The sequence below is a fragment of the Pezoporus wallicus genome, unplaced genomic scaffold, assembly GCF_028554395.1.
Source record: "Pezoporus wallicus isolate ANWC-B61680 ecotype Strahan unplaced genomic scaffold, APGP_CSIRO_Pwel_v1 contig_5416, whole genome shotgun sequence".
NCBI lineage: Eukaryota > Metazoa > Chordata > Aves > Psittaciformes > Psittacidae > Pezoporus > Pezoporus wallicus.
The window spans coordinates 1,302,986-1,328,889 of NW_026642898.1; the positions used below are offsets into that span (position 1 = coordinate 1,302,986).

At 42.6% G+C, this 25,904-nt stretch overlaps 2 protein-coding genes across 5 annotated transcripts in view; both read left to right on the forward strand.

The window, feature by feature from the left end:
- RIN2 (Ras and Rab interactor 2) overlaps positions 1-20,757 on the forward strand; it is an 81,163-nt gene extending 60,406 nt beyond the window's left edge. For all 4 annotated transcript variants that reach the window (XM_057433135.1, XM_057433134.1, XM_057433136.1 and 1 more), the window contains 5 exons: positions 1,029-2,156; positions 11,217-11,522; positions 13,602-13,733; positions 15,655-15,818; positions 18,895-20,757. In XM_057433135.1, coding sequence (XP_057289118.1) covers positions 1,029-2,156; positions 11,217-11,522; positions 13,602-13,733; positions 15,655-15,818; positions 18,895-19,212 — 2,048 coding nt within the window. In that variant the 3' untranslated portion in view covers positions 19,213-20,757. The remainder of the gene's footprint in view (positions 1-1,028; positions 2,157-11,216; positions 11,523-13,601; positions 13,734-15,654; positions 15,819-18,894) is intronic.
- Positions 20,758-21,669: 912 nt separating this feature from the next.
- Positions 21,670-25,612, forward strand: NAA20 (N-alpha-acetyltransferase 20, NatB catalytic subunit). The gene is given in 6 exon segments (XM_057433156.1): positions 21,670-22,071; positions 22,192-22,282; positions 23,907-23,959; positions 23,961-24,043; positions 25,047-25,139; positions 25,141-25,612. Coding segments are annotated over 6 exon segments (861 nt in total). The 3' UTR covers positions 25,280-25,612.
- The last annotated feature ends 292 nt before the right edge of the window (positions 25,613-25,904 follow it).

The window sequence follows — 25,904 nt, forward strand, 5'->3', positions numbered from 1 at the left end:
GAGGAGGAGACTGATGATTCCGTGTCTGTGTGGTAGATAATTATCCCAAATACACCAACTGTATGTGAGATTAAGATCACAGTTTCTGTGAGATTTTGATGAAATTTTAGATGTTCATGTGCAAAGGAGCACACCAGGAAGTCAGCCCTTCAATCCTGCAGACCCAGGAGATGCGTAAAAACTCCCAAGGGCCTTCCTGTAAGTGTGAGCTTTCCTTAAGCAACATATAGGCACAAAACAACCTGGTTTGAACATGAAGAGTTGGAGCTCCTGTCTGAACTCTCTTACACTGTATGCTCAGAGGGAGAGCTGCACAAGGGAGGTCAACAGCATGTGGGCCCAGCAAACTACATCAGAAAGAACATTGCCAACCTGTGATGTTTCATGTGATGAACATAAGATTCCCTCTCTGACTTGTGTTTTACCTGCAGCGGCGCTTGCATGACGCATGTTTTCAACAGCCCATGTGCCAGGCACACTCGCCCGTCTGCTGAGGGATTTGCAGGCAGGATGTAAAGTCATGGAGCTGGAAAAAAACAGCAGCATTGCATGACTATGTAAAGAAATATGTATTTGCCTACATAAGTTCTCTGGCAGTGGCCTATCACCATGGGCCATTTCCTGTTTTCTGCCCAGTAGGCAAGACACAGCTGTTGGGCATGAATCCTGTTGTAGAGTGCTTGGCATTCATGCATTCAGTTTCAAGTTGGTGAGAATTACTGTGTTACAGTCTCCATTCCTTTCTTTGAATTCTCAACTTATTTTTAAACTTAGTTGAGTGGGTCGATTTGAAGCTATGCATTGGTCATGATATTTATAGATGAGTGAGAACAGCCCCAGGAGGGCAGCATGCAGTTATGCCTGGTGGGGTTTTGAGAGGTTCACTTGGAATTAATTCCCCCCCCCCCCCCCTTGAATCAATAAAAGTGTGTCAGAATGTCTGGAGATGGGTGATGTTGAGCTGAATGGTCTGAAAGCCATCTGCATGCTGGTTTGCATTCTTACGTTAATGCAATGATGATTTTCAGAATTTTGGAGCTCCCTGGCTAACAGCAACCCCCTGGATCCTACACCTCCCTGCAGGCCTGTGCCTTTGGACAGTGCTTGTAAAGGCTCGCGTCAGCTCTGCCTTATAAATGGAGTGCATTCTATACGAACCCGAACGCCTTCAGAGCTGGAGTGCAGCCAGACCAACGGAGCACTGTGTTTCATTAATCCCCTCTTCTTAAAAGTGCACAGCCAGGATGTCAGTGGAAGTCTGAAGAGGCAGAGCCCAAGAACTCAAGACGTGAATGGCACCGTGAGGCCTCGCTCTCCCCCACCCCGGCCGCCACCTCCTTCTATTAATAGCATCCTCACGAGTCCGCAGCTTTCCAGGACTATAAAGCAGGCAAGCATGCCAGAAACGGTCAACCATAAGAAAGAGAGAGGCTTGGATTTACTGCAGAGTAAACCAACCCCTATTCCACCGCCTCGGCTGAAGAAGCAGGCTGTCTGCTCAGAGGTAGGCAGCTCAAAGTCTGCAGCAGTGATTCAGCCTGGCTGCGGCTCAGTGCCTGTGCCTGAAGCTGCTGGCATCTCAGGTGAAACCCTGCCTGAGCTGGCTCCAGCAGCTGCCCCGAAGACAGTAGCTACCAGCTCTGAGTCACACATCCCATGGAATGGAGGCAGGCAGAGGCTGAGCGACATGAGCATTTCCACCTCGTCGTCTGACTCGCTGGACTTTGATCGGAGCATGCCGCTGTTCGGCTATGATGGGGACACAAACAGCAGCCTGGAGGATTTTGAGGGGGAAAGTGACCAAGAGAGCATGGCACCCCCGCTGAAGCCCAAGAAAAAAAGAAACAGTTCGTTTGTTCTCCCCAAGATTGTGAAATCTCAGCTACGGAAAGTCAGTGGAGTTTTCAGTTCCTTCATGACCCCTGAAAAGAGGATGATTAAGAAAATTGCGGAGATGTCCCAGGACAAACGCACTTACTTTGGATGCCTGGTGCAGGACTATGTCAGCTTTCTGCAGGAAAACAAGGAGTGCCATGTTTCAAGCACCGATATGCTGCAAACAATTCGTCAGTTCATGACCCAAGTCAAGAACTATTTGTCCCAAAGTTCCGAACTTGATCCCCCAATCGAATCGCTGATTCCAGAGGACCAAATAGGTAAGAAACACTATCATGTGTTTTAGGAGAAGGTGAAAATGTGTAATCTGTTTTTAGAATCATAGTCTTTGTGCCTGTTTTGAAAGGTGGGGTTGACTTTGCTAGCAGAGTTCAAGCCACGGAGTTTTGAGTCTTAAAATAAAACAACCCTCACACTCCCCTGCCCCCAAATCACCCCAGCAACTCAAAACTTTGCTACAAAAGTGCTTATAAAAAGTTATCTTTACGATACTTGCAGTGTGCACTTTTTACCTGTGATTATTTTTTTTATATATATATATATTTTTTTTTTTTTAGCTGCTGTACCGTTTACAGAATCCTTTGTTTACTGGCACACATGTATTTTTTCCTGAATTGGGCTGAAATAGTTCTGGATCCTTGGACCAAAACTGTGCCAGTTTTAAGCGTATGGATTAGCCACAGAACTAAGATTTGTTCAAAACCAGTGACAAGGAGCAGAGAGGCATTTCATAGCAACTTACTTTTGAAATAAATCTTATTCTTCAACCAGTCTCATTCGCTCCTAACAAAGCTGCACTGTCAGTACACTTGAAGCTAAATAGAAAGTTATAAGTTTAAAAAATCCACGTGTGCAAGAGAAGGGGCTGCTAATAAGAGTTTTTCTGTATTCGTGTTCAAATATACATGTTTATAAATGGTTGATGCTGAGATACATGTTTGAATACATGTTTTAACAACAGAGAGACTTGTGTATCCACAAAAGTGAAATCATTGTTGCTGTATAAAATCTCACTCCCCCTCTATCTTGCTGAGTCTGAGCAGTATTTGTCAAAGAGCATATAAGCCACATTTAGGAGGTAAACATCCCTCAGGGCAGAATACTTTCCTTGTGAGCTCACTTCAGTCCTAACTTGCTTGTTTTTCTCCTGCATCCCAGCGTCCCTGCAATTGGCCCAGTGCAAAATTGGAAGATAGTTCTTGCTCTGGGACTAGAGGATGATTTTATGTTGAGAGTTCTGCTTGTCCTTGACAGGCAGAAGGAAATATTCTCATGTAACCTCAACTTCATTTACACAAAGTCAAACAAAAGCAGCAAGCACTGTTAAAGCAAATATAACGCTTGGGAGAGTGTCCTTGAAATGTACACTCTTTCAGAGCCTGTAATGTTCTTGCTACAATAATAAAGAATGTTATGGGGGTGTTAAGCTGGAAGAAAAAGCAGCAAATTGGGCAGTGGTGTAGATGATTTTTTGCCTGGATTTCTGCAGAGAATTGGATATTTGACAAAGAAATACAGATCTAATTTGCTTGTTATTTTGTTAAGCTTGGTTTGACTTCAGCTTTTCATTGCCAGGGTGTGGTTAAATCTGACTGTGGGTCTCTGAAGACTGGCAAAAATGCTGTTTGCTTTTAAATGTTTCAATAGTTTGGAATAGCATAAGGTATGAAATATAACTTAACTATGCTGGTTTTCTTTATTGACAGAAAATCTGCCTTTGGTCATGTGATTAAATGCAATTAATTTATAAAGTCGGATAGTTTAAACAAAGGAAGAACTTATTTTTGAATCATCTACTGCCTATGGCTTGAGCCTGCAAACAACCATAGTGGATCAGGAGCATCAGATGTTGCTGATCTAAGCAGATAACTATGTGACAGCAAGATTTAGTCATCTCTGTAGAGAACTTCTTATGATGTAGTCCTGCCTATTATCTGTGGTTTTGCTTGACTCTTTCAGTACATAATTGCAGCCCAAATTTTAACTCTGTGAGCACTCATTTATCCTCTCTTCTCAGTTTACGCTTTCATGGTGCAGGTTTCTCAGTGTGTCAGTCGAGGGTTGGATGTGTGCTGCTGATGCTCCTTCTTCCTGTTCATCATGTACTTCCCATGGCAGTGGTGAGTCAGTGTCTGAGCCCAGAGGTTCTGATCAGGCCTGGTGACTGCAAGGTTAGAGCAGGCATCAGCTTCACCCTGCAACTCACACCCACTGCTGCCACTGGTGGGTCACGGAGGGAGCCTGTAGCACAAAGTGTTGGGGCCTCTCAGCTGCTCAGACCAGTCCTGTCCAGTGGAGAGGAGCTGGAACTGGTCCTTACCCCTTCTCCCATCCAGCAGAACTGCTGCTGCAACTGGCTGCCCATTCTGGGGGGGCCAGATTTCGCCTTACCCCCCACTATTGTCTCCTGAATTTCTGTACATGCTGCAGCAGCACCCTCCAAGGTTTAGTAAAACTCTTGGTGTTTGGGACTTTCTCCCATGTCTGTGCAATGATCGATGATCATGTAGCTTTTCATGTAGAACCTCGCAGACTCTTGCAACCAAAAGACTTCTGTGGAAGATCTTTTAAGTTTGCCAGACAGGGGGCATATTAAGTTGTTTAACTTCTGCCAAATCACTGGGAGAATGCATCAGTGTTTCTAATTATTCTTGACAGGTGTCTCCTACTCTTAGCACTGTAGGCTGTTAACCCTTTTTGAAACAATGGGATTCCCAGTGTTGGGACAGAGTCAAGACTAGGGCACATGGCTTTTTGTTGTTAAAGGGTGAAAGCAAAGTATTTTTTTACCCACACCTGAATATGTATCCACAGAATAAAGACCTGGACTAGTCAGAAGGACCCTCATAGTCCACAGCTGCTTGAATAGCTAATTTTCAGGAGCTTTTGTGTTTGTCTTCCTGGCTGTAAATAGAAGGGAGTCCAGTTGACTGTCATCATTCCATCAGGTGGGATCTAATACCTGAACAGCTTCAGTCTCAATGCCTGAATCTGCACATAGCCCAAGAAATTACAGGTCTAAGTAATTTGGCAATAAGGTGTTAACTGATGTGTGGGAAGGTGCCTAAACAATATTGCCTGTTATTTGCTTTGGTATTTCTAATCCATAATGGATTTTTAGATGTTGAATGTTAGAAGAGGTTTGGAGAGAATGTGTTTGCCCCTTATTGGCAGCACATGCCTTATGGTAGGGGCTCGGGTCTGTATGGAGGAGTTGTGGGCAGATGGAGCTGGAGGAGAGTAACTCATTCCCTGTGGGAGCCACTGAGCCAGCCGCTCTGCTCTGAGGGAGGCTTCGCTGATTAGCACTTTTGCCTTTGTATTGCTCTTGCTGAGAGGCAATGTTTTACTGTTGTTATTAGGAGATTTTATTATGTTAGCTTTAGGCCTGTTTCCCACTTACGAAGATAACTGCCAAAGTACTGGTGATGCCTTTCTCCTGTCTGTGATATCACATGCAGATTTGTATGTGGACTCTCTGCTTTATAATCCAAATTTTTAATGAAAATACTAAATAGACTAAAGCCCAGGGCTGACCTCCGTGACACCTCTTTTCAAATATCTGTCTTGTTTGACAGTCAAACACTGATAATTGGGTTTCCCAGTGCAGTATTTTATGCACCCACCTTATTTGTTATTATAAACAGTATTTCCCTTGTTTGCTTATGGGAAAGTTGCACTGAATAGGGTTATAAGTCTTTAAAAGGTTAAGATACAGCCTGCCCTCTGATCCCTTCTCTTAACTGATCCAGTTACCCTCTTAAAGCAATAAGAATGCTATGCCAGTATTTCTCCTTGAAAAACTCAATGTTGGCTGTTTTTTAGCACTGTGTTACTTTTTAGGTGCTTGTACATTTGTTTTGGTGTCCTGTCCCCCTATCCTGTTGTACATCCTAGTATCTTTTTGTGTTGAATTGAGGCTGACCAATGTGACCCTGAGCACTCTTCCTTTCAGTACGTAAGTGGGGGGATAGGGCAAATAAGAAGCGGTTGGTAAAAGCACTAAGCAGAAGCAGAGGTTTTGATTCTCCCTTTCCTGAGCATCCCTTTGATTTCCTTTGTGACTTATTCCCTGCTCCTTTAGTACTACTTCTTCAAGAGAAGACGTGTTTGCCACATAGGCGTAGCATGAGTTTTAATTAACCCACACATGATTAAAGCAAAGAAAACCTAGCACAGATATTTCTGTGCTTCATTTGTATGCTTTATTTAGCAAAAATGAAGGGAGGTTTACCCTAAGAGGCTTTTATTCCCTAGTTGCTTAGCTTCTGTTACTGCTGCCCATCCATCACCCACCTCAATCCACTGTTTTCAGGGTTGTGCGAATTATCAAAGAATGTGGGTTGTGTGAGGTTTTAACTTTTAAGTCTTGCTGCTTTGGAGGAGATGCCCTTCTCTGCATCATGTGCCACTGTAGACATCCACCCAGAATGGGACACTTGGCCATCCTGACATGAGCTATCTTAAAGTAGATTTATATCAGTCATGCCAATATATGAAAATGATAGATATTAGGAAAATCCAAAACAAAGGAAATGCAATGTAGTCAGGTGTCCTGCATGAATACACTGTGGTATTCCAAAACAGTGCCCAGGCAATCTTACTTGCACAGTACTGTGCCTTTTTATGATTGTTCCCAGGCTTGCTCAGTCTCTTTTTTACTGAGCCCTTCTTTTACTAATGAGTGGTTTGGCCATTGTAGATGAGAAAGTGAGTTTGTAAATCCAGGGATGGAATCTGAAAGGTAATCTCAGTGGTGCAACAGCAGTTGGTAACAGGTGAACTGTCAGCCTGGAGAAGGTGAGAGCGTGCCTGTGATTTCAGCCAGCGAGGGCTGTGAAGAGGCTGCATAAGGACACTGGCTATGACTCACGTGTACTCTCTAGATGCAGACTTATGTGGTTAGCAGCAAAACAAAACAGCATGTCAGCACAGGATGCAGATGTGTTTCCACAAGTCACAACGAAACTAGCTGGCTGGCCTTTGCAATTCATTTATCAAAGCATTTCCAGTTCCCATTTTGAGGCTAGAGGCTAATTATAAAAATCATTTCAGGAACACTACATGGTGCTCAGCTGAAATGATATTCAATTAAAAATAAATCTGAAGAGTGCCTGTTTGGGAGTATTAAGCACTTTGTGCATGCTGAATTAAACAGGAATTTTAGTTGCTGATTTGGATGTGGGAAGTGTACAGAGATGTTAGTGCTAAGGATCAGTCCTCAATTCACAACTTGGATGCTGATTTAACTGGGAGACCATCCTATGCTCTTTTTTTTTTTGGTGGCAAGTTAAGCAGTGAAATCTGCTGCTGGCTGGGAATTGTTTTGTGGACTCACATCTGGAAACACCTTCCTCTGAATGGCAGTAATAGCAGTTCAGAAGAAAGGGTAAATAATTGTATGATCTAATTCCAGACATGCTTATTGGTGTCTTGTGACACTGAATATTGGTCTAAGATCCAGATTGCAAGAAATGCTGTCCTTACAGGTTTTAATTATAGTATAAATATTTACACAGGTTTTATATTAATTAGGATACGTATGGGTGTTGTTACTGACAGTAAAAAAACAAAAGAAGTCCAGTCCTTATCAATCTTGCTCTGTTGCTGGCCTTGTCAGCTTACTAGAATCTGCAGTTTTTTTTGAGGCAGAACTCTGGTCCTTGTGTCTGTGCCAAGAATTCATAAGGGAGAAGAAAAGGTTTTGGTTTTTTGGTTGGTTGGTTTGGTTTGTTGTTTTTTTTCTTTTTTCTTAAACAGCAGCAAACAAACCCCCAAACGCTGTCATAGCTTCATATCTCAGTCACTTCCTTGTTTGCTGGGTAGTTTTGTGCAAACATGCTGCATTAAAATTACAGTGCTCTCAGTCTACCCTTACCAAGCCAAGGCAGTTTGTATCTCTTTGGAGTCAGGGCCAAATGTCATTTATTTCGCTTGTCTCCTGCTAGCTGTGATATAGTCGCTGAACAGTACTGAATGATGCTTTGAGAAATATCCCATCCTATTTTTATTTACCCGATCATGTTAACAGCACAGAAACTATTAAGAACAGCCTTCAGCTGTAAGTTCTTGGGCCCTGTGCACAGCTTTGAGCACAGCTGTATGAGTTACCCGCTCTCTTCCTCTGTGCTCCTTCAAATCTATTGAAGTTCCCAGAGAAAATGTGGAATGTGATCAAGTAAAATTTCAAGGCAATTTCCAGGCACTGCTTTTGGAGCCTATGATGAATTGCAAATATGAAAGAACTCCTCTCGCAGCCATAAAAATCCGTGTGATTCATCTGCATGAGAAACTGGGAGTGGCACTAACTTACCCTATGGTGTCACAGTTTAAGCCCAGCTCAGTCCCCCTCTTCTTCCCCCCTGCTCCCAGAGGGGTGGGGAGGAGAATGGAAAGAGTGTAAACCCCACGGGTTGAGATAAGAACAGTCCCGTAACTGAGGTATAATACAAAACCACTACTGCTACCACCAATAATGATAAGGGAAATAACAAGGGGAGAGAATATAAAACTAAAAGGAGAAAGGAAAAAACCCTCAACAAACAAAACAAGAAACACAAGTGATGCCCAGTACAATTGCTCACCACCTGCCAACCAGTACCCAGCCCTACCCGAGCAGCGAAGTGGCTGCAGATAACAATCCTGGCCCCAGCCAAGGACTGGGTGTCTGTGGAAGTATTTTCCCTCCCAGCAGCAGTCGGTTCCTGTAGCCTCTGGGGATGGACTGCTTCTGCAGCTCTTTCCATACTGATACTGCAGGCTCCAGCTGAACCAGCTCCATCCTGGAGCCTGTAGGGGGTCAGTCATGGAAGCGTACTGAATATTCACATCTCCCATCCCAGGCTAGGTGCTCTGTCATCAGACCAGGGGCTCTGAGGATCCTCTCTCAATTTATTGAGCCTCCTGTGACCAAATGTGATGGTGACCCAACTTTATTGAAGCAAAGGACAGCTGACACTAGCTATTCATATGCAGAACTTCCAGTGGAAGCCTGTGGGAGTTAAAATTTCATGGGGATAGAGAGCTCTCTCACTTCATGTAATGTTTGGCAGCACCAAATGCTTTAATTTTGACTTCAATGAGAGCAGGCAGTTGAAATGCAAACTGCAGAGGTGTTTCATGGTTTTGTTATTTAAAAGACTGAACAGGCAGTAGAAATAAATGAAGTAGGCTGAATTGTTAAAAAAAAAAAGTGTCATCAGTGAGGCCAACCCCGAGCCAGGAAGTGCGTGTGCCTGCGAGCAATGCTGCAGGCTGCAATATCCATGGGGGAGATGCCTGCTGCCTTCTTAGTGGAAAAATATTTCCTCCCCATAGCTCTAGAGATGGCTTTGATGGTGGGGAGAGGCAGTTTCTGTCACTGCATAGAAGGGTGAAGCTTCTGCTTTCCTGACTGGGTCTGGAAGTGCTATCAGTGGCGACTGTCTGGCTCTAACATGTATCATAGGTAAGGATCAGTTGTTTGAAATGTTGCCACTTACATTAACTAGCAGCTCTGGTGTGGTGGGAGGCTGGATCCAGCCTTCATGCTGTGTAACAGGCCATCAGGAATATGTGTCAGACTGGTTATGCTTCTGGTGGCCATAGGGAAATCCAGAAAATCAGAGAGCAAATGCTGCTCCTCACAGTCACTGTCTCCTTTCCAGCAGCTTTCTCCACTGTGAGAGAGCGCCCAAATGTGTTTAAAGCATCCTGGAATAAAGCAAACACAGCTTTTGCTGTTAAGAGTCTTGGGAGGGGGAATTAGCAAGAAGAGCTACAGAAGCCCCAGCACAATTGGGATAGAAGAGATGGGAACTCCCAATAGAGTTGGACATTTGGGAATTGCATGTCAGACAAACACAGAGTAAACACTACACATGAAACAAAGAGACCGTAAAAAGAGGAGTGTGTGAAGAGCTGGTTTGTATGGAAAAGAGGTGTGAAGACCCAAAAGGCAAAACAGCTGAACACAAAGATAAAATAAATGAAGGCATAAAGCAAAAGCAATGAAACTGAGGGGGGGGGTGGGGGGGTGGGGGGGTGGGTTGGGGGGTGTGTGTAAAGCAAAAGCCTTAGAAATAGTCTGCAATTAAAAAAGAAGAGGGGTGAAGAGAGAGAAGACAGGTACTGTGGTCAAAGGCAAATACATCAGAACAGGCAGCAAACCTGGAAAGGGCGTGAGGTTTGATGACACAGTAATGAGTTGCCACTAGTAGCAGGAATGTCTGGTGCTGGCTTGTATAAACACACGATGTAGCAGTGACCCAGTCTCTCTTCATCCTTCTCTTGGTCCCTGTGCTCTCTTAGTGCATCTGCCTGCGCTAGGCTATGGTCCTGTCCCACTATCCAGGTGTTAGTGCACTGGCCAGGCTGAGTGGTCCCCAGTTTCCTTTATGCGGGAGGCAGTTTGCTGTGGTACAAATAAGTGATGTCAGCTAATTATCAATGTAAGCTATATTGACACACGCACACTGAGTGGGAGAAGAAATTAACTTACAAAGTCAAGGTTTGCAGAGAAAACTTTTAGCAAAGACCTTTCTCTGTTGATGTGGTCCATACTTTGAAAATGGAGAATGACTGATAAAGAGAAACTTAAGTAGAACAAGAATAAATAAAAAAATAACCCTAAGTTAGTGCTTACTGTGCCACGTGCACACTATTGCCAAACAAAGAACCTCAAACCTGATGACAAAGCTGTATATAAGCTTGCGTAATGAAATCCGAAGCTGGACAAACACAGCTTGGTTTTCAGTTATAGTTTAAAGCCCATAATCTGTCTAACTTCATAAAGATCTTGATGAAACTGAGCCAAGTTTTGGGAGACCTTGGCTGAGTTATAGTTTCTGATGGAAACTATGCAAAAAGAATGGGCTTTCATGCCAAAGCAGACAAAGTTATGGTTTTAACTGTGTTTAAGTTTGGGAGTTAAAGTCTAAACTCAAAAGTAACATCGAACTCAAAGACTTCTGGGCAACAAAAGACAAAGTTAACTGGGGCTGCAGTGTGCCTTTTTTTTTTCCTGGGTGTTTTTTTTCTTGTTTGTTGTTTTTTGTTTGTTTGTTTTGTTTTGTTGGGGGGGGTGGGGGGGTGTGGTATTTTTGTGCCAGTCTGTGCTCTGTCTTTGTGGAGGCTTTTTGTATTTACCACATTGTCATAAATGAAAATTAAATACAGATTCTGTTCTGCCTTTTGTTTTCATCTTACCAAACATCTGGAAACTCAGCTTGTATAATAAACAGGCCATAGCAAGTAGGTTTTGCTCTACAGTGTCTCTTTTGGGAATGGTTATATTAGTACTGGCTCTGCTCTAGAGTACATCAGCTGTTTTCTCATTGCAGATGTTGTCCTGGAGAAGGCCATGCATAAGTGCATTCTGAAGCCATTGAAGAGCCATATTGAAGCAATGTTGAAAGAGTTTCATACAGCAGATGGTTCTTGGAAACAGCTAAAGGAAAACCTGCAGTTGGTGCGGCAGAGGAATCCTCAGGAACTGGGTGTGTTTGTTCCAACACCAGACTTTGTGGACATTGAAAAGATTAAAGTCAAGTTCATGACCATGCAGAAAATGTATTCACCTGAAAAAAAAGTCATGCTGCTGCTGCGAGTTTGCAAATTGATTTACACTGTTATGGAGAATAACTCAGGTAAGATGCTTCTCGTGGTTCAAGTTCACCAATATTCCAAACCTGGGGTCGTCTTTTGGTGGAAGAAATCACCTGATTCTGCAGATATGTCTCCTTATCCTGGAGCTCTTGTGGCACCTCCGTGCCCTTTTGAGAGGGATTCTTTCTCTCTGCTTCTTTCCTGGCCTCTCTGATGCACCTGGCAGCACATTTTACAAATTCAGTGAGAAGAGGAGGTGTGAGGCAGTTTGAAAAAAAAAATAGTTTTGTTTAACTGTAGGCTTCTGAAGTTGGCTGTTGTCCTGTGAGCCTGGAATTTGACACCGGTACTAAATTAGTATTTTTCTGGAAATGTTAACAGAGCTAACATCCCATAGTTAGCCATAGTTATTCTGTAAGTTGTATGCAACATGAAAACTAAAAGGCTCTATGTTAATAGGTGAAGGAAAGCAGCCTCTGATCCAGTACTTTTGGCTTGCTGTGCCTCTGAATGTCTTCATTTGGACACCTTCTTTCCTGGTTTTGGAACAGAAATAATTTCTATGTAGCAAGCATCCAAACCTGACCTTGAAACCTATATAATGGAATGGAACTACAGACTAGTCGAGACCTGCTGAGTACTCAGTGGCACAATTAAAATGCTGTGCCACATGTCATGAATTCATAGGTGCAGCCCTGTTGCCTGACATCTGACCATACGCTGCTGTGGCAGGTCAGGAGCTGAGGTGAAGCAATGCTGGTGGTTATGGAAGGTGTGTTTCCCTTAAGCAAGTATAAGCTGCTTCAGGTGGTTGGCAGTTTTGTTCCTAAGTGGGCACTGGATTATGCAGCTGGGTCCAAGGCTGGTCAAGATGCCACCTTTCTTTTGAGATTGGAGATGAACGGTGAAAGCTTGTGGTTGAAGAACCCAGGGCTCTTTCGCAAGATTCAGGTCCAAGCACCTGCCCAGCTTGTTATTTCTGTGCAAAATCCTGTGGTTTAAAATGGATATAGGAATCCACATCATTTTACTTCATTGAGTAAGGTGATTCCAACATACAGAAGAAATGTGTTGCGAGGCTGCTGCCAGTTAACTGTTTCACTGCGGGGCTTGGGCTAAGATGTGGTAAATAGTTCTTAGGTTGTCTTGTTTTGTCATATGAAGTTTAGAAAACATGGCATTGACCCAGCAGCTGTTTAAGTGTCTGACAGCCAGATAGTAATATAATACCTGGAGGATATGCCTTACCTCCTTAGCTACTATAACTTTAGATATCAGCCCCTCAGTCATGTGGAGTTTCACCAAAGTTTAAGTTGGCTCCTGCTTTTCATGGTTTAAAGTGACCATCACACCAGTTACACAATGAACACAATTTGGACAGACCCAGAGATCCGGCCATGTATTTTCTAAACAGAAAGTTTAAATGCAGTAAAGGCGGTAGGAGTGAGACAGACCTAGGTACAGCACAGTCCCTATGTGCAGCTGTGTGCCACCATTGCTGATGGGGCTTCACTGGCTAGTTGTGAATTACATAAGGCTTTGCTCACTGGTGTTTCTAACTATGCTCTGTCACAGAAATGAGCTGAGTTTTCATGTCAAATGTAATAGGCTTTTATATTCAGGCTTTTCTGCTGGGATTCAGACCTAGAAACTGGTATATGTGGCTGGATCCTTCCAGAAAGTGGATGTCATCCCTGCATGTGTTAAAAAAAAAAAAAAAGGCAAAAAAGCCTATTCATCACACTTCTTAGCCAGTGACAGAAGTGCAGGTGGAGGTCAAATCAGACAGGCATGGCAGCCGCAGCCTTGTATGAGCTCAGCAGTTGAGCTGATGCCAAGGTGAGCCCAGTCTTTAAATTCCTTTGCATGCCACAAGGTGTGCTTCATCAGATTTGTGCTAGTTAGAAGTACAAGATGAAGCTGGTGTTAGAGTCCTGTCCGGTGAGTGTCAAATGATGTTCTCTTTTCTGCACATCAGTAACAGGAGGCTCTAGAGTAATACGTACTAGAATAAAACGTACTGGTCAATGAAGATGGCAAAGTAATACTTTCCTTTCAAACACTGAAAGAGGTAAAAGGTTATGGTTTCTCTGTCACTGTCTGTGTTCTCTTCAACCCAGGAAGGCTGTATGGAGCAGATGATTTCTTGCCTGTGTTGACATATGTACTAGCCCAGTGTGATATGCTGGAACTGGATACTGAAATTGAATATATGATGGAATTGCTGGATCCATCTCTGCTGCATGGAGAAGGTAATTGTTTATTTATATTTATTAGAATTGAGTGAAGGACTAGGGAAGGGGGAATTCTTCCTCATAGCACAGTTGCTGTTAACCTTGTTTGAGTAGAAATCCTTTCAAAGGGAGTCTAAAATAGAGGCATCATGACAGCAAGCAAACACATACACTGTGCAGGTGCCACACGTGGTTATCTTCTGTGCATGAAAATATCCTGAGAGTATTTATAGAGCCACAGCATGCAGTTAAACTGTGAGACAAGTAATGGGACTTGGTTTAAGTGCTTTGTAAAAATTTCTGGGGGAATTCTCTGCCCCTATGGGGAAAGTGCTTTTGAGAATATTGACCCCCTTAATGATTGCTTCTTCCCACTGTTTGCTTCTCACAAAGTATTTTTATGAGCCCTAGGAATATGTTTCCTAAGGCACTCTTGAACGATGGCTGAAGTCCACTAGAGGCCAGGAAATCTCCCTTCTTTCTGTTTTCAAGGTGGTGTTTTTAACAAAGAGGCATTCTGCAAGTTCTTGGTAGGCCTCAGAATCTACCAGTTTATGAGGAAGTATAAAGGTTCTTATGACCAAGCTCATCTGTGAGTTTAAGTATATGTGTATGTTTCCCATTCCTGCTATCTCTTGGCTTGCTGAAATTGCTGTATCCTTTTATGTGTTTGTATGCACGAGAGAACTGTGCCAGGACTCCTCCAATTTGGCACTAGTCTGTTCCCTGCTTTGTGTACAGAGCATCCTCTAGTGCATTGTTTGAGAATCTTAGGAAAATAGTTGAGATGGAAGCTGGAGATTATTAATGTGCTTGAAGGGCAGAAACATTTACTGGACTATTAAGTCATGTTGGTTTTAATGCAGCAAAAGAAGTCTTGTCTATTGGCTGGCCCTGTCTTTGGCACCAGCTGAACTATACTGTGCAGTAGAAATTGTTTAGTGGTTTGGGGTTGTGCAGATCAAATGTAATGTATTGTCCAGTGTGTCTCATGGGTCTTGCATGTATTTTATATATTGAACTTGTTGCAGAACTAAAGGCCCGGAAGATACCACCAGTAATACAGAAAATACTATTGTGAGCATAGAATCCATGAAGAGACTGTGCTGCCTCTTAATTGGACACTCCCACTCAAATAGTTTACTTTAAGAAGAGTGAGAGAAACAAATAACAGCATGTTTGTTGTTTCTCCTGGTTGTTGAGGACTATTACCTCCTGTTGAGACTCCTTTTCCTTTGTGACCTGCAGCTTCTTTTGTACATGGGTAACTCTGTTGTGACTTTAATTTGTTCTCCATCATATAATAAAGGTGAAGTATGGAGGACTGTACATGTCACCTCCTGAACTAGTTGGACATTATGGGGAACACTAAAAAGGTGACAGGCACAGTCTTCCTTTATTTTTTAAAAAAGGGACACTCTTTAGAATACTTCCAAGGTACAAATAATACATTATTGTTGCGTTATTTCTCCTAAAGGTGGTTGCTTTTAACTTCCTGAACAGCAGTAGATTGTCTTACCTTGTTTAATTTCATCCCCACTTGAAGCTTGGGAAGAAAACAAACTAGTGTTTGGAAGTTTTTTTCTTGAAGAAAACTCATGTTTCAACTTTGTAACAATAGTGGGGAGTAAGCAGTGACACCACTCATTTAAGTAACCAGCTATCCCAGCGCTAGTGGACTCAAGACACTATTGCACCACTTGATAATATGGAGCAGTCGCTGCATGTCTTAGCAGCTGAGAACATGCCATCCAGTATCTTGCAAGCCAGTGAGCTGGGATTTCTTACATATAAATGTTTTGGCAATAGAGCACAGGAACTTTGAGTAATGTATGTGTGGGGGTGTATAAAGAAATAGCTGTGCTTCTGACTGACCAGTCAGAACTAGCAGGGGTTTTGTGACCACTCTGAGAAGTTTTTCCCTTTCTGTCCTTCTCAGGAGGCTATTATTTGACAAGCGCTTATGGAGCACTTTCACTGATCAAGAACTTCCAGGAAGAACAAGCTGCCCAACTGCTAAGTTCAGAAGCCAGAGATACTCTCCGGCAATGGCACAAGAGGAGGACAACTAACAGGACGATACCTTCAGTTGATGATTTTCAGGTAGAGCTTAGGGCTGAATTAAAAACCAGGGAATGATTGTTTTGTTGGAAATCCCCATTTGAGAGGTATGAATCCTTTGGGGCTCCAAGTGGAGTGAAGCAGTACTGAGAATATGGCTGGCAAATTTTCTTAGGTTTTGAAGGCTTGGCACTTTATTATAATAGATCTTGATCATGAATGCCTGAAGAAAACACTAAATAATGAAGCTTTCCCACTCTCCCTTCTATTTAAGTCATGCAGAGTGAGACAAACTGAATCATATGTTAGATTCAGCTTCTTTGTATGTATTACTGTTAAAAAAGAACAAATCCAGATTTCCAGTGGTGTAAATCAGCACAACTTCCTAGTAGCTAATGGTGGCATACAGCAGGTAATAGAGAGGAAAGGTGGGAGAAAAGCTTGCCTACAGTTTTAAAGTTTAAGCAAGGAGCAGAGTTCTATACAATGCATGTCTTCATGTTTGTGTTTGTTTTTTTTTTTCCTCTCTTCCATTTCTTACTGCCCTTTCAGAGTAGGGCAATAACTTCAACTGAAGAATAACAAAACAGTTGGGATTGCTTCATCTCTTAAAACCAGGCCTGCATGTCTTTCATTAGTATGCTGTTGACTGTCTGTTCAGATGCACCAGCTTGTGGACCAAAGCAAGGAGGATGTTGGAATTGAGAAGGGTTTACTCTTTTGTGTTCAGTTGTTTACAGTTCATACCACAGGGCAAAGCTGACGGATGCTAATGACAACCATCAATTAGATATGATGTAGCTAAAAGCTTGAAAAATGAAGGTGTGGGGTCATCATCAGATTATGAAGCCTTTCAGCTGAGGCTTATTCTGCTTTATCAGTGTCCATGCAAGCAACTACAGCACAACACTGAACAGGAATGAGGTGGGAGAAGAAGCAGTCTTCTGCAGTTTGCCTCTCTTAGGAAGAGGAGAACTGATTATCAGAAATTCCAGACTATGGCCAGTGCACAAAGCTAGTCCATCTTACTGTGATCCATTTTATATTGTGCTTACAGGTAGTTAGGTGTCAGATTCAAGTAGCTTGAGTCTTTGCTCTTTCTAGCAAAACACTACACTTCTTCTGGCAAAACTCATCACCTTGTATTTCTGCTGGATAACTAAATGACAGAAGATTCTTTCAGCAGGATCTTGTATTCCATTTCATCTTCTCTTCCTCAGCAAATGAACTTCTGCCAAACTAACTCTGAACAACTGGATATGGGAAGATGCAGGGGGGCATGGGAAGAGCTGGCACCAAGTGTGTCCAGTGCTTCTCCTTCTTATGTCTCTTTAAAAGAGAGCCTTGAATCAGTAAGATCACACCACTTCCAGGTTATGCTTGGCACAAATTCAAGCATTTTGCTTACTGCTCAGGATGACAGTTTTCCATCTGCTTTCTCCACATACAGCAGTCCTGAAATGAAGCATGTGACACAACTTCAGCTCAACTTGTCTTCCCACTTTGCACCAGGATGTGATCACTGCATTTCTGTGATGCAGTCTCACAACCTTATCAGGTTTGGGGCCCTGGAAGGCCTTCATCCTCCCTCCCTCAAAAGGATGGAAAAGCAAAAAAACCCCATATTTTGATGATGATTAAATACAACTTTCTGACACTGCATAAGTTTGATACTTGGAATATGAGTAACAGGCATTTTTGCAAACTTCATCCACTCTTCGATGCAGTCTTGTCCATCTAAAAGCACATGCATTTTAAAACCAGGTCTTCTGTGTGCTAGCTACATTAGAAATTAAAATTGTAGTGTGATTTGTCTTGTCTAGGCTTGATTTTTTTCATAATTTCTTCACACAGAGTAACAAAAACATATTACTTCTGTCAGGTTCAGTCTCACTGGTATAAATGCTTTGGTGTTTGCCCACAGGCTATCAAAAAACCCCACAGAAACCAACTTTATTAAAGAGTAATCTTTGGAACTTAAGTCATATGAACACTCTTCTCAATCTTAGCTTTTAACAGCTTATTTTTAGGAAATGTGAATTTTTACCATTGTGATTTAGCATGCTTAATTTATTCAGCATACAAACACAGGTACCAGCTCAGTCAGTAAGCAGGTCTTTCTCACTGTCCTTTTTTCCACACCTTCTTTCATTTTACTGCTTTTTAATCTTTCATTGCAGTTAATCTCTTTTAAAGAAAAGCACGTGACAGAAGGATGCCTTGTTCATGTGTCCAAAAGGTGGTGTTTTTTTTTTTTGTTTTTCCAGTTGTTGCTTTTGATTTTACTTTTTAAATGATCTTTTAAAGGTACAACTGCATTTCCTTGTAGGGCATATTTAGAATTTGTCCATGTTATCAGTTGGGGTCATGTGTCAGTTCCAACAAAGAAAAAAGATCCAGCTTTTGCCTCAAGATCAGATGCATTTATCCTAATGTTGCAAAGTGAATTTTCTTTCTGCATTCCTCTGTGCCTTACTTCTAAAAAAGAAAATGCTGTGACATGAAACTCGGTTACATGAAGTTTAGACAGCAAATTGCCACTTGTTAACATGATGAAAATTTCCCATGAGAATGGATTACATTTTGCATGTTGCAGCATAAGAGTACAGTTTATCATGCAGTAGCTTCTGGATCAAAACCCTTGTGTGCTGCTGACAGAGGATTTTTTTTCTTCTTCGTTCTCACTAACGTACTGTGTGAATCTTCTGTTCTGAAGCATTAACCAGCAGCAGCAGCCTCATGTCTTGGGTGTGCTGCCTCAGACATTTATTTCGATTGACAGTGGTTTGTTTCCTAGTAAGGCCAAACATCAAGTCACACTAAAAGCACGGGCCTGTTCCATGTGGCTTTAGGGTTGTGTCTGTTCATTCTTCATTGCAGGGTTAGAAGGTAAGCCAAGGAAAGGAGAGTGTCATCTTAGGAATTTCTCATATGCCCACTACAGACTGGTTTTACCACCAACCTCACAATTCACAAGGTGGCTATAATGCCCAGGACTCACTGAAGTGTGTTTCCCACCTAGAACACGGAGAGATTTCCTGTTTGTTGCTGACTTCTCAGCTTTCAGAAGATGGTTTGTTTTTTTTGAATTTGATGTCTGTTTTTTCTCATTCTACAGAACTACCTTCGTGTTGCGTTCCAGGAAGTTAACAGTGGCTGTACAGGAAAAACCTTGCTAGTAAGACCATACATCACTACTGAAGATGTATGTCAGCTTTGTGCTGAAAAGTTTAAAGTGGACAATCCAGAAGAATACAGCCTATTTCTTTTTGTTGACGACACCTGGCAGCAGCTGACAGAGGATACCTACCCTCAGAAAATTAAGGCAGAGTTGCACAGCCGTCCACAGCCCCAGGTCTTTCACTTTGTCTACAAGCGCATTAACTGTGATCCATATGGTGCCATTTTCCAAAACAGTGATGACTCAGCTTCTTAAAACCAGCAACTCATCATTTAATTTCTGTTCCTTGTTAACTGTTGAAAACATCTTTCTTGGCTGCCTTCCTTAGGACATAAAACATGTCTAAAACCATAAATGCCTAGTAAAACACACGCAGACACTTGCAGCATTGCTTACAAAACCCCATGTAAACCATGCATATGGCCAGTTATGCAGAATATTCCACCAGCGTGTTTCAGTAAACGGCCCGTGAAGTTGAATTTCTTGTACTGGACTCTTTTGAAACATCTTATACTGTGGCCCTTTGCAGGTCTTTTGCTGTAGTGTGCAAAAATCTATTTTCTTACACTCATCCTTTAGCCAAATGTCATTTTGATTTTAAATATATGTATGCTAGACAAGTATTTCAGTAAACTGGCTGGTATGATCTCAGTTTCACCAGCATGAGATTGACAAGACTGTCCGATGCAGGGCATCAGTTAACTCCTAATTACCTGGATGATTGCATCCTTTCCTAAGTTTTTAATTACAGAATCACCATGGTTTTATATATATATATATATATATCATAGAAATTTTATAGCAGTTGCAGGTAAACTGTCAGGGTTGGTTTTTGAAATATTTTTTTAACTATAAAGTATTCTATAATTATGCATGTGATTTTAACATTTTAATATACAAGAATAAATCTCTTGCTGGTTTTAGAGTATTGCATTAAAAGTCTTGTGGTTTCTCATCTTTTCCTGTAACAGGAGAGTTCTTACAAAACTCCTGTTATCTGTAAGAAGATTGTAACATTGGCACTGGCAATTTCAGTGCCTTTATCTGAATATGATGTATTGTTATCTGGACTATTGTTTATATGCATTGTTTTTAGACAGAACTGGGGTGTTGGAAGAGGAAATTGAAATAAAAGGTTATAGAGAAGGGGCAGAGAAAGAATGTAGAAAACATGATTTGTGATTAAAATGTGTTAGTCTGCTGGTTCAGGCTAAGTGAAGGAGGTTGGAACTTTTATGTAAGTAGTATTGTAGATTTGCAAATGGATGTGACAACACCTATCTCAGATACTGTTTATGTTAGCAGAGGATTAAATACATCATTAAGGTGAAGGACACCTCAACTGTTTCGTGTAGTCTGTCACCAACATCAGAATGTTTCTTGGACTGAAGAATGTGTTGTAGCATTTCATGGTTCTAAGTTACTCAGTAGGTGAGATGTGAAAGTAAGTCCTACATATGCAAAGATAAAATGTGTGTTCTGCTCATGTTCTATAGAGCTTAGATTTATCTTGGATAAATCTACAGGTTTATCCAAGATAACCAATGCCATGGGTAATGCTGTGGACCCTCATCATATCAATTAGGGCTACTCTTTAAAAAGACATGGGGTTCTCCCCAAGTCTGCTGCGAGCAGTGTAACACAAGGCAATGATTACAAAAATGTCACTAGCAGCATGTGTATTGTACATAGGGAGATGTGTAGCATTTTTGTGAGTTTGCCATGTATCTGAAACTCTTTCACACGTTTGTATATAATTTTGTAAATGGTGAGTTTTGCACATAATACATTGTAATACTGAATCCTCATTTGGGATGTTGTGTGCTGTGGTTTTTGGGGTGGGTTGGGGGGTGGGTTTTTTTTTTTTCCTTAAGAAATGGTTTGTACTTGAATATTTTGTGTATCAGTAGACTCTGCTGCTGCTGCGTTTTTATGCTGCTTATCCCTCTTTAAATTCTCTGGAAAGGAAGGATGCAATAACATTAGTTAACATGCTTGACCTGAACAGTCAGTAGAAGCAAGCAGGTGTTTATCTTGACTGCCGAACCATTTCTTCTGAAGTTAAGACTCACAGTAAGTGCTACAGAAAATTTTGCTGCTTTCATATGATGGGAAGAACTCAAGCAGGGAGGCACAGTATTAAGAAACTCAGAATTAAGGCATGAAATGAAGGAAAAAGAGTGCAAAAAGGTAAAATGCCTGCGCAAACCACCTCAGCAGAATCCTCTTGTCTGTCTTGTGCAATTGATTCTTTTGAAAATTGGACTATTTTATTCACTGTGTTGTGCAAACACTTCTCATAATGCCAGGAACCACAACAGAAAAACTTCGTACGGAATCTGGACTTGTAAAAACAAGCTCTTTCATTGCCTCCAGTGCAAAATATTTGATGTTACAAAACACTGAAATGCACGAAAAAAACTTAACAGTGGAGGTGTTCTCTCTTTACTACTCCTTCTTTTTGAAGAGAACTGAATGGGCAAGGAAGTAAAGCTGGAGGCAATTAATCTCTAAATCTTGCTAATAAAATAAGCTTAATAGAAAAGTTAATACTTCATTAGGGGATTGTGAATTCACAGAAAGTACATGCTGCACAACCGTAAAATACCACCAGCAGCAGTTTAAATAAAATCCAGCTTCTCTCCTTTCTCCATGGTATTTTACATCTTTACGGCATCATCCCCCGGACCAGGCCGGAGTGAACACAAATAAATGGAGCCAGGTGCCGCTCTTGTAGCTCTGGCCAGGACCGCGCAGGGCGGGGCGTCAGGGAACGCGACCGGCGGCTGCAGCAGAGGCGGCTCCGCTTGCCTGAAACCGCTGCCGCCGAGCGCGGCCCCCACCCCCGAGGCGCCCCGAGCCTCCGCCTCGGGCTGCGCTTCTGCGGCTGCCGCGCCGGAAGAGGCCCTGGGCCGGCGGCAGCGCTTCCGGGCCGGCGGCAGCAGCATCGTGGCGGCGCTCGGGGCACTCAGCCGCGACCACCGCTTCCTCTTCAACAGGACGGGAGCCCCGGCCGCGCTCCGCCGCACCCGGCTGAGAGCCCCCGCCCGGTGCCCGCGTTCCGCCACGCTCGGCCGTGGCTTCCCTCATACTCTTCGGGAGCTCGGGGCGCCGGTCTGCGGGCGGGCCTGGCCGCGCCGCGGTGACCCTGCAGCAACCCGGACCCGCTGACAGAGGCCGAATCCTTCTCCGTGCTGGGTGGAGGCCGCAGCTGGCTCCTGAACGGAGGCTCAGTACGGGATCCCGTTCTACCTGCAGAACCTGGCGCACTGTCCCGGGTACTTCATTGTCGCCGAGGCGCCCGGCGAGGAGCTAACGGGTTACAGTGAGTGCGGGGTCCCGGCGCTGCCGTCTCGCTGTGTTGCATGTTGGGGGGTTATAACGCAGGAGCTTCTCCTACTCCTCACTGTTTCCAACAGGGAAGAGGACTGTCGCATAGCATCTATCTGTTTCATACCTTTCTTAGGGTATTAGGTGGGACTCACAGCATCAGTTTTTGGTTTGGTGTTGCTAGCCTGGCAAGGGCTCTTGGCTGTGGTGGCAGGTTATATACAGGTACAAGCATTTCTGTAACCGTAGAATCATAGAGTCATACAATAGTTAGGGTTGGAAAGAATCTTAAGATCATCCAGTTCCAATCTCCCTGCCATGGGCAGGGACACCTCACACTAAACCATGTCACCCAAGGCTCTGTCCAACCTGGCCTTGAACACCACCGGGGATGGAGCATTCGCAACCTCCCTGGGCAACCCATTCCAGTGCCTCACCACCCTTACAGTAAAGAACTTCTTCCTTATATCCAGTCTAAACTTCCCCTGTTTAAGTTTTAACCCATCACCCTTTGTCCTGTCACTGCAGTCCCTAATGAAGAGTTCCTCCACAGCATCCCCGTAGCCCCCCTTCAGATACAGGAAGGCTGCTGTGAGGTCTCCATGCAGCCTTCTCCAGGCTGAACAGCCGCAGCTTTCTCAGCCTGTACTCCTGAGTCTGTGTGCTCAGCTCTGAACTCAGTCATCATAAGTAAAAATGCTGAGCTTGCGTTTGGCATTGTCCTGTAAGGGAAAGCTCTGGGACTGGGTGTCTTGTTGCTTATTTGCTGTAGAATATTTGTATTTTGCAGAAATCACTCTGCATGGAAACGTTGGTTTGTTTGATCCTTCCCCCCCTGCCTCCGGCCTCCCTTGAGAAGCAGAATAAAGGGTCTTTAAGGGAAATAAATTATTTAACACAGTAAAGCTTAAAGCATTTGCTGTACAGAAGGTTTCTCTGTACTTACCACATCAGTTGCTTATTGGCAGTGACTGATGTTTATAAGAGTACCATGTAGAAGTGTAGAAGCGTGAGTATTCATTAGTGAGCTAACACTGGTTTGGCTCTGTGTAGAAAGGAGAAGAAGCACAGAGAAACACTCAAAACACCCCCCACCCCACCCCTTGATTTTTTTCTTTAAACATTCTGTGTTTACAGGGCCTTGGCTTCTGTTACCAGGTTGGCAAAGCTTCCCAGGCTCTGCTCCTCCACGTTCACCAAAAGTCTCCAGCAGTTTCCAGGATGGTGACATAGTTTTGGCTTTCCAGTCCCCCATTCCTCCATTATTTTAGTTAGATCCTGGATTCTGCTCAGCTAAAGACTCACAAGAATTCCTTAAAATTTGCATTTGGCAGTCATGCCTGAAACAGGGATTTTCAGAATATTTGTGGCAGTTTTTTGCCTTTTTCTTTTTTTTTTTTTTTTTTTACACTGTCAAGGAACAACTGTAACACTATAGCAAAATGACATTTGTAGTGGTGGCTGAAGCACCGAGTCATAACATAGACATCCCTGTGTGAGCCTTTACCACAGTCCTTCCAACATTTATTTATATGCTGGGGGGTGTTTTGCTAAAGGTGTAGAGAGTGTGGTGTATTGTTCTAAATATGCTGCTGTGCTGATTCTGTCTGTGTTCACAGTAATGGGTAAAACAGAAGGCTCTGTGGCTAGGGAAGAATGGCATGGACATGTTAACTGCTCTCTCTCTTGCACCAGAATTCCAACGGCTGGGTTTGGTTGCTAAATAGATGGAACTTCTGGAAGAAATTTCAGAAAAGTGAGTAGTATCCTTAAATTTATCTTTTAAAACTTAAAGATTAAAATTATCTTTTAAACTAATCTTTCTACAGATGCCTGTTCATGGCTTAGGTATTGGATTTGCATGAAGCATGCCCAGAATTTTAAGTAATGTTCTAACTGACTGAAATTCCCTGTAGCTAGAGAAGATTTAAAAACATTGCTTTGTTCTGTAAGATTTCAGGGTTCTGTGAAATCTGACTTCCCAGGATGGGCAAGAATTAGCCTGTATTCCAACGGAGATACTGTGTAAAAGGCCCTTTTCTTCACAGAAAAGAGCTTCATGAAACATCAACTGCTTCATGTAGGGCCTCAAACACACTTGTTCAATAATCATGAGCTCCATGCAATTCCCACATGCAGTCTTGGAAAAATTCTGTAGGGCAACCAGTATCTTAGCTCACTGTCATGCGCTTGGGTGTTTGTACTTCCTGAAAGTTTAATTTAGCATCAGATGAACCCATGGGGGAATGTCCTCTCTTGTGCTGGTGGCGGCACAGCCCAGTTGCAGTCAGTAGGATCGGAAAGGAGTACTACGTTTTGAAAAAAATTGCCTTGTTAGGAGAAGGGTTGTCTTCTGTTGGGCAGCTGCCGAGTTGTGACTGTTTCCATCACTCCCCCCGGCCATGCACTTGGAAGGAGGCAGTCCCTAAGTCAGTGTAATCTAAAATGTGGATTATTTTTTTTTAAATAATTTCTTATGGCTGTGAGGCCTGTGTGGGTGTTCAGCTTGCCCTGTTCTTTCAGGTCATAATTCTGAACCTGCAGTGGCTGTAAAGGAATGGTCAATGACAAAAATAAAATGAAATTTGTACTAGATTTGTCCCTTGCCAAAGGAGGGCATCTGTTATCACAGTGTGACATGTTGGATTAGTGTTCTGCATCAACGGACCTGCTCTTGATCTGATTACAAGTTATGGGTTATTATTTAGAAACATGTTCACTTGGTGCTGCTTACTGTGATTTTGAGATTTTTTTCACAGAAAGGATGGATTTTTCGTCACTCTCTTTGTGAGGGTATCAAACCAGGTTGCAGTAAATATGTATAAGCAACTAGGCTACAGTGTGTACCGAACAGTACTCTGCTAGCAGTGGAGAACCAGATGAAGATGCTTATGGTAAGTACTTGCTTATGGTAAGTACTGAAGCTGAATGGAAAGATTCTCATGTTGAGAGTTCCTGGGTTGGTTTGTATGATTTTATTTTATTTTTTTAATTCAAAACAAGTTTGGATAGGTGTTGGTGAATGGAATTTTGTAAACTTCTTTAGGTAGCTTCTCTGACTGAAGATTACATCAGTTATAAAACTTAATCTTGTAGTTTGCACTTCTTGTAGCACCTGTGGCAAAATACAGAACAAGAATAAACTAAAAGTACAAAGGCACTCATCTTGTATGTAAGATGAAAATAAAAATGCAGTTTCTAACCTGATTTTTCTTTCTGAGGAAAGCTTACACCCGGTGGCTGGGCTTTTTGCTGCTGTTACTGAGGGAAGGTGTTGCAATGTTTTCCTCATTTCTTCCCACAAAAAGGACTTGAAACCCTGTTTTTCTCAGGACTTTTTGATAATGGATTATAGAAAATATCATAGTCTAGAATATTTCATTATTTTCTAGAGACAAGCTGTATAACGTGTAGTATTTTCTTCCGATGTATCTGCTATTATGGTTCTTACATCTGATAGCAAAGATCTTGCCTGACGAAAAGCAGTCTTGGTAACAAGTGGTCCACTTGTCTTGCACATGCATGCTCTCCTTGCACTGTTGAACGTGCATCAATAAATCCCGCTGTTCCCTATTCCAGGAGGGCTCCAGCTCTCTCAGTCATTACTCTTAATGCAA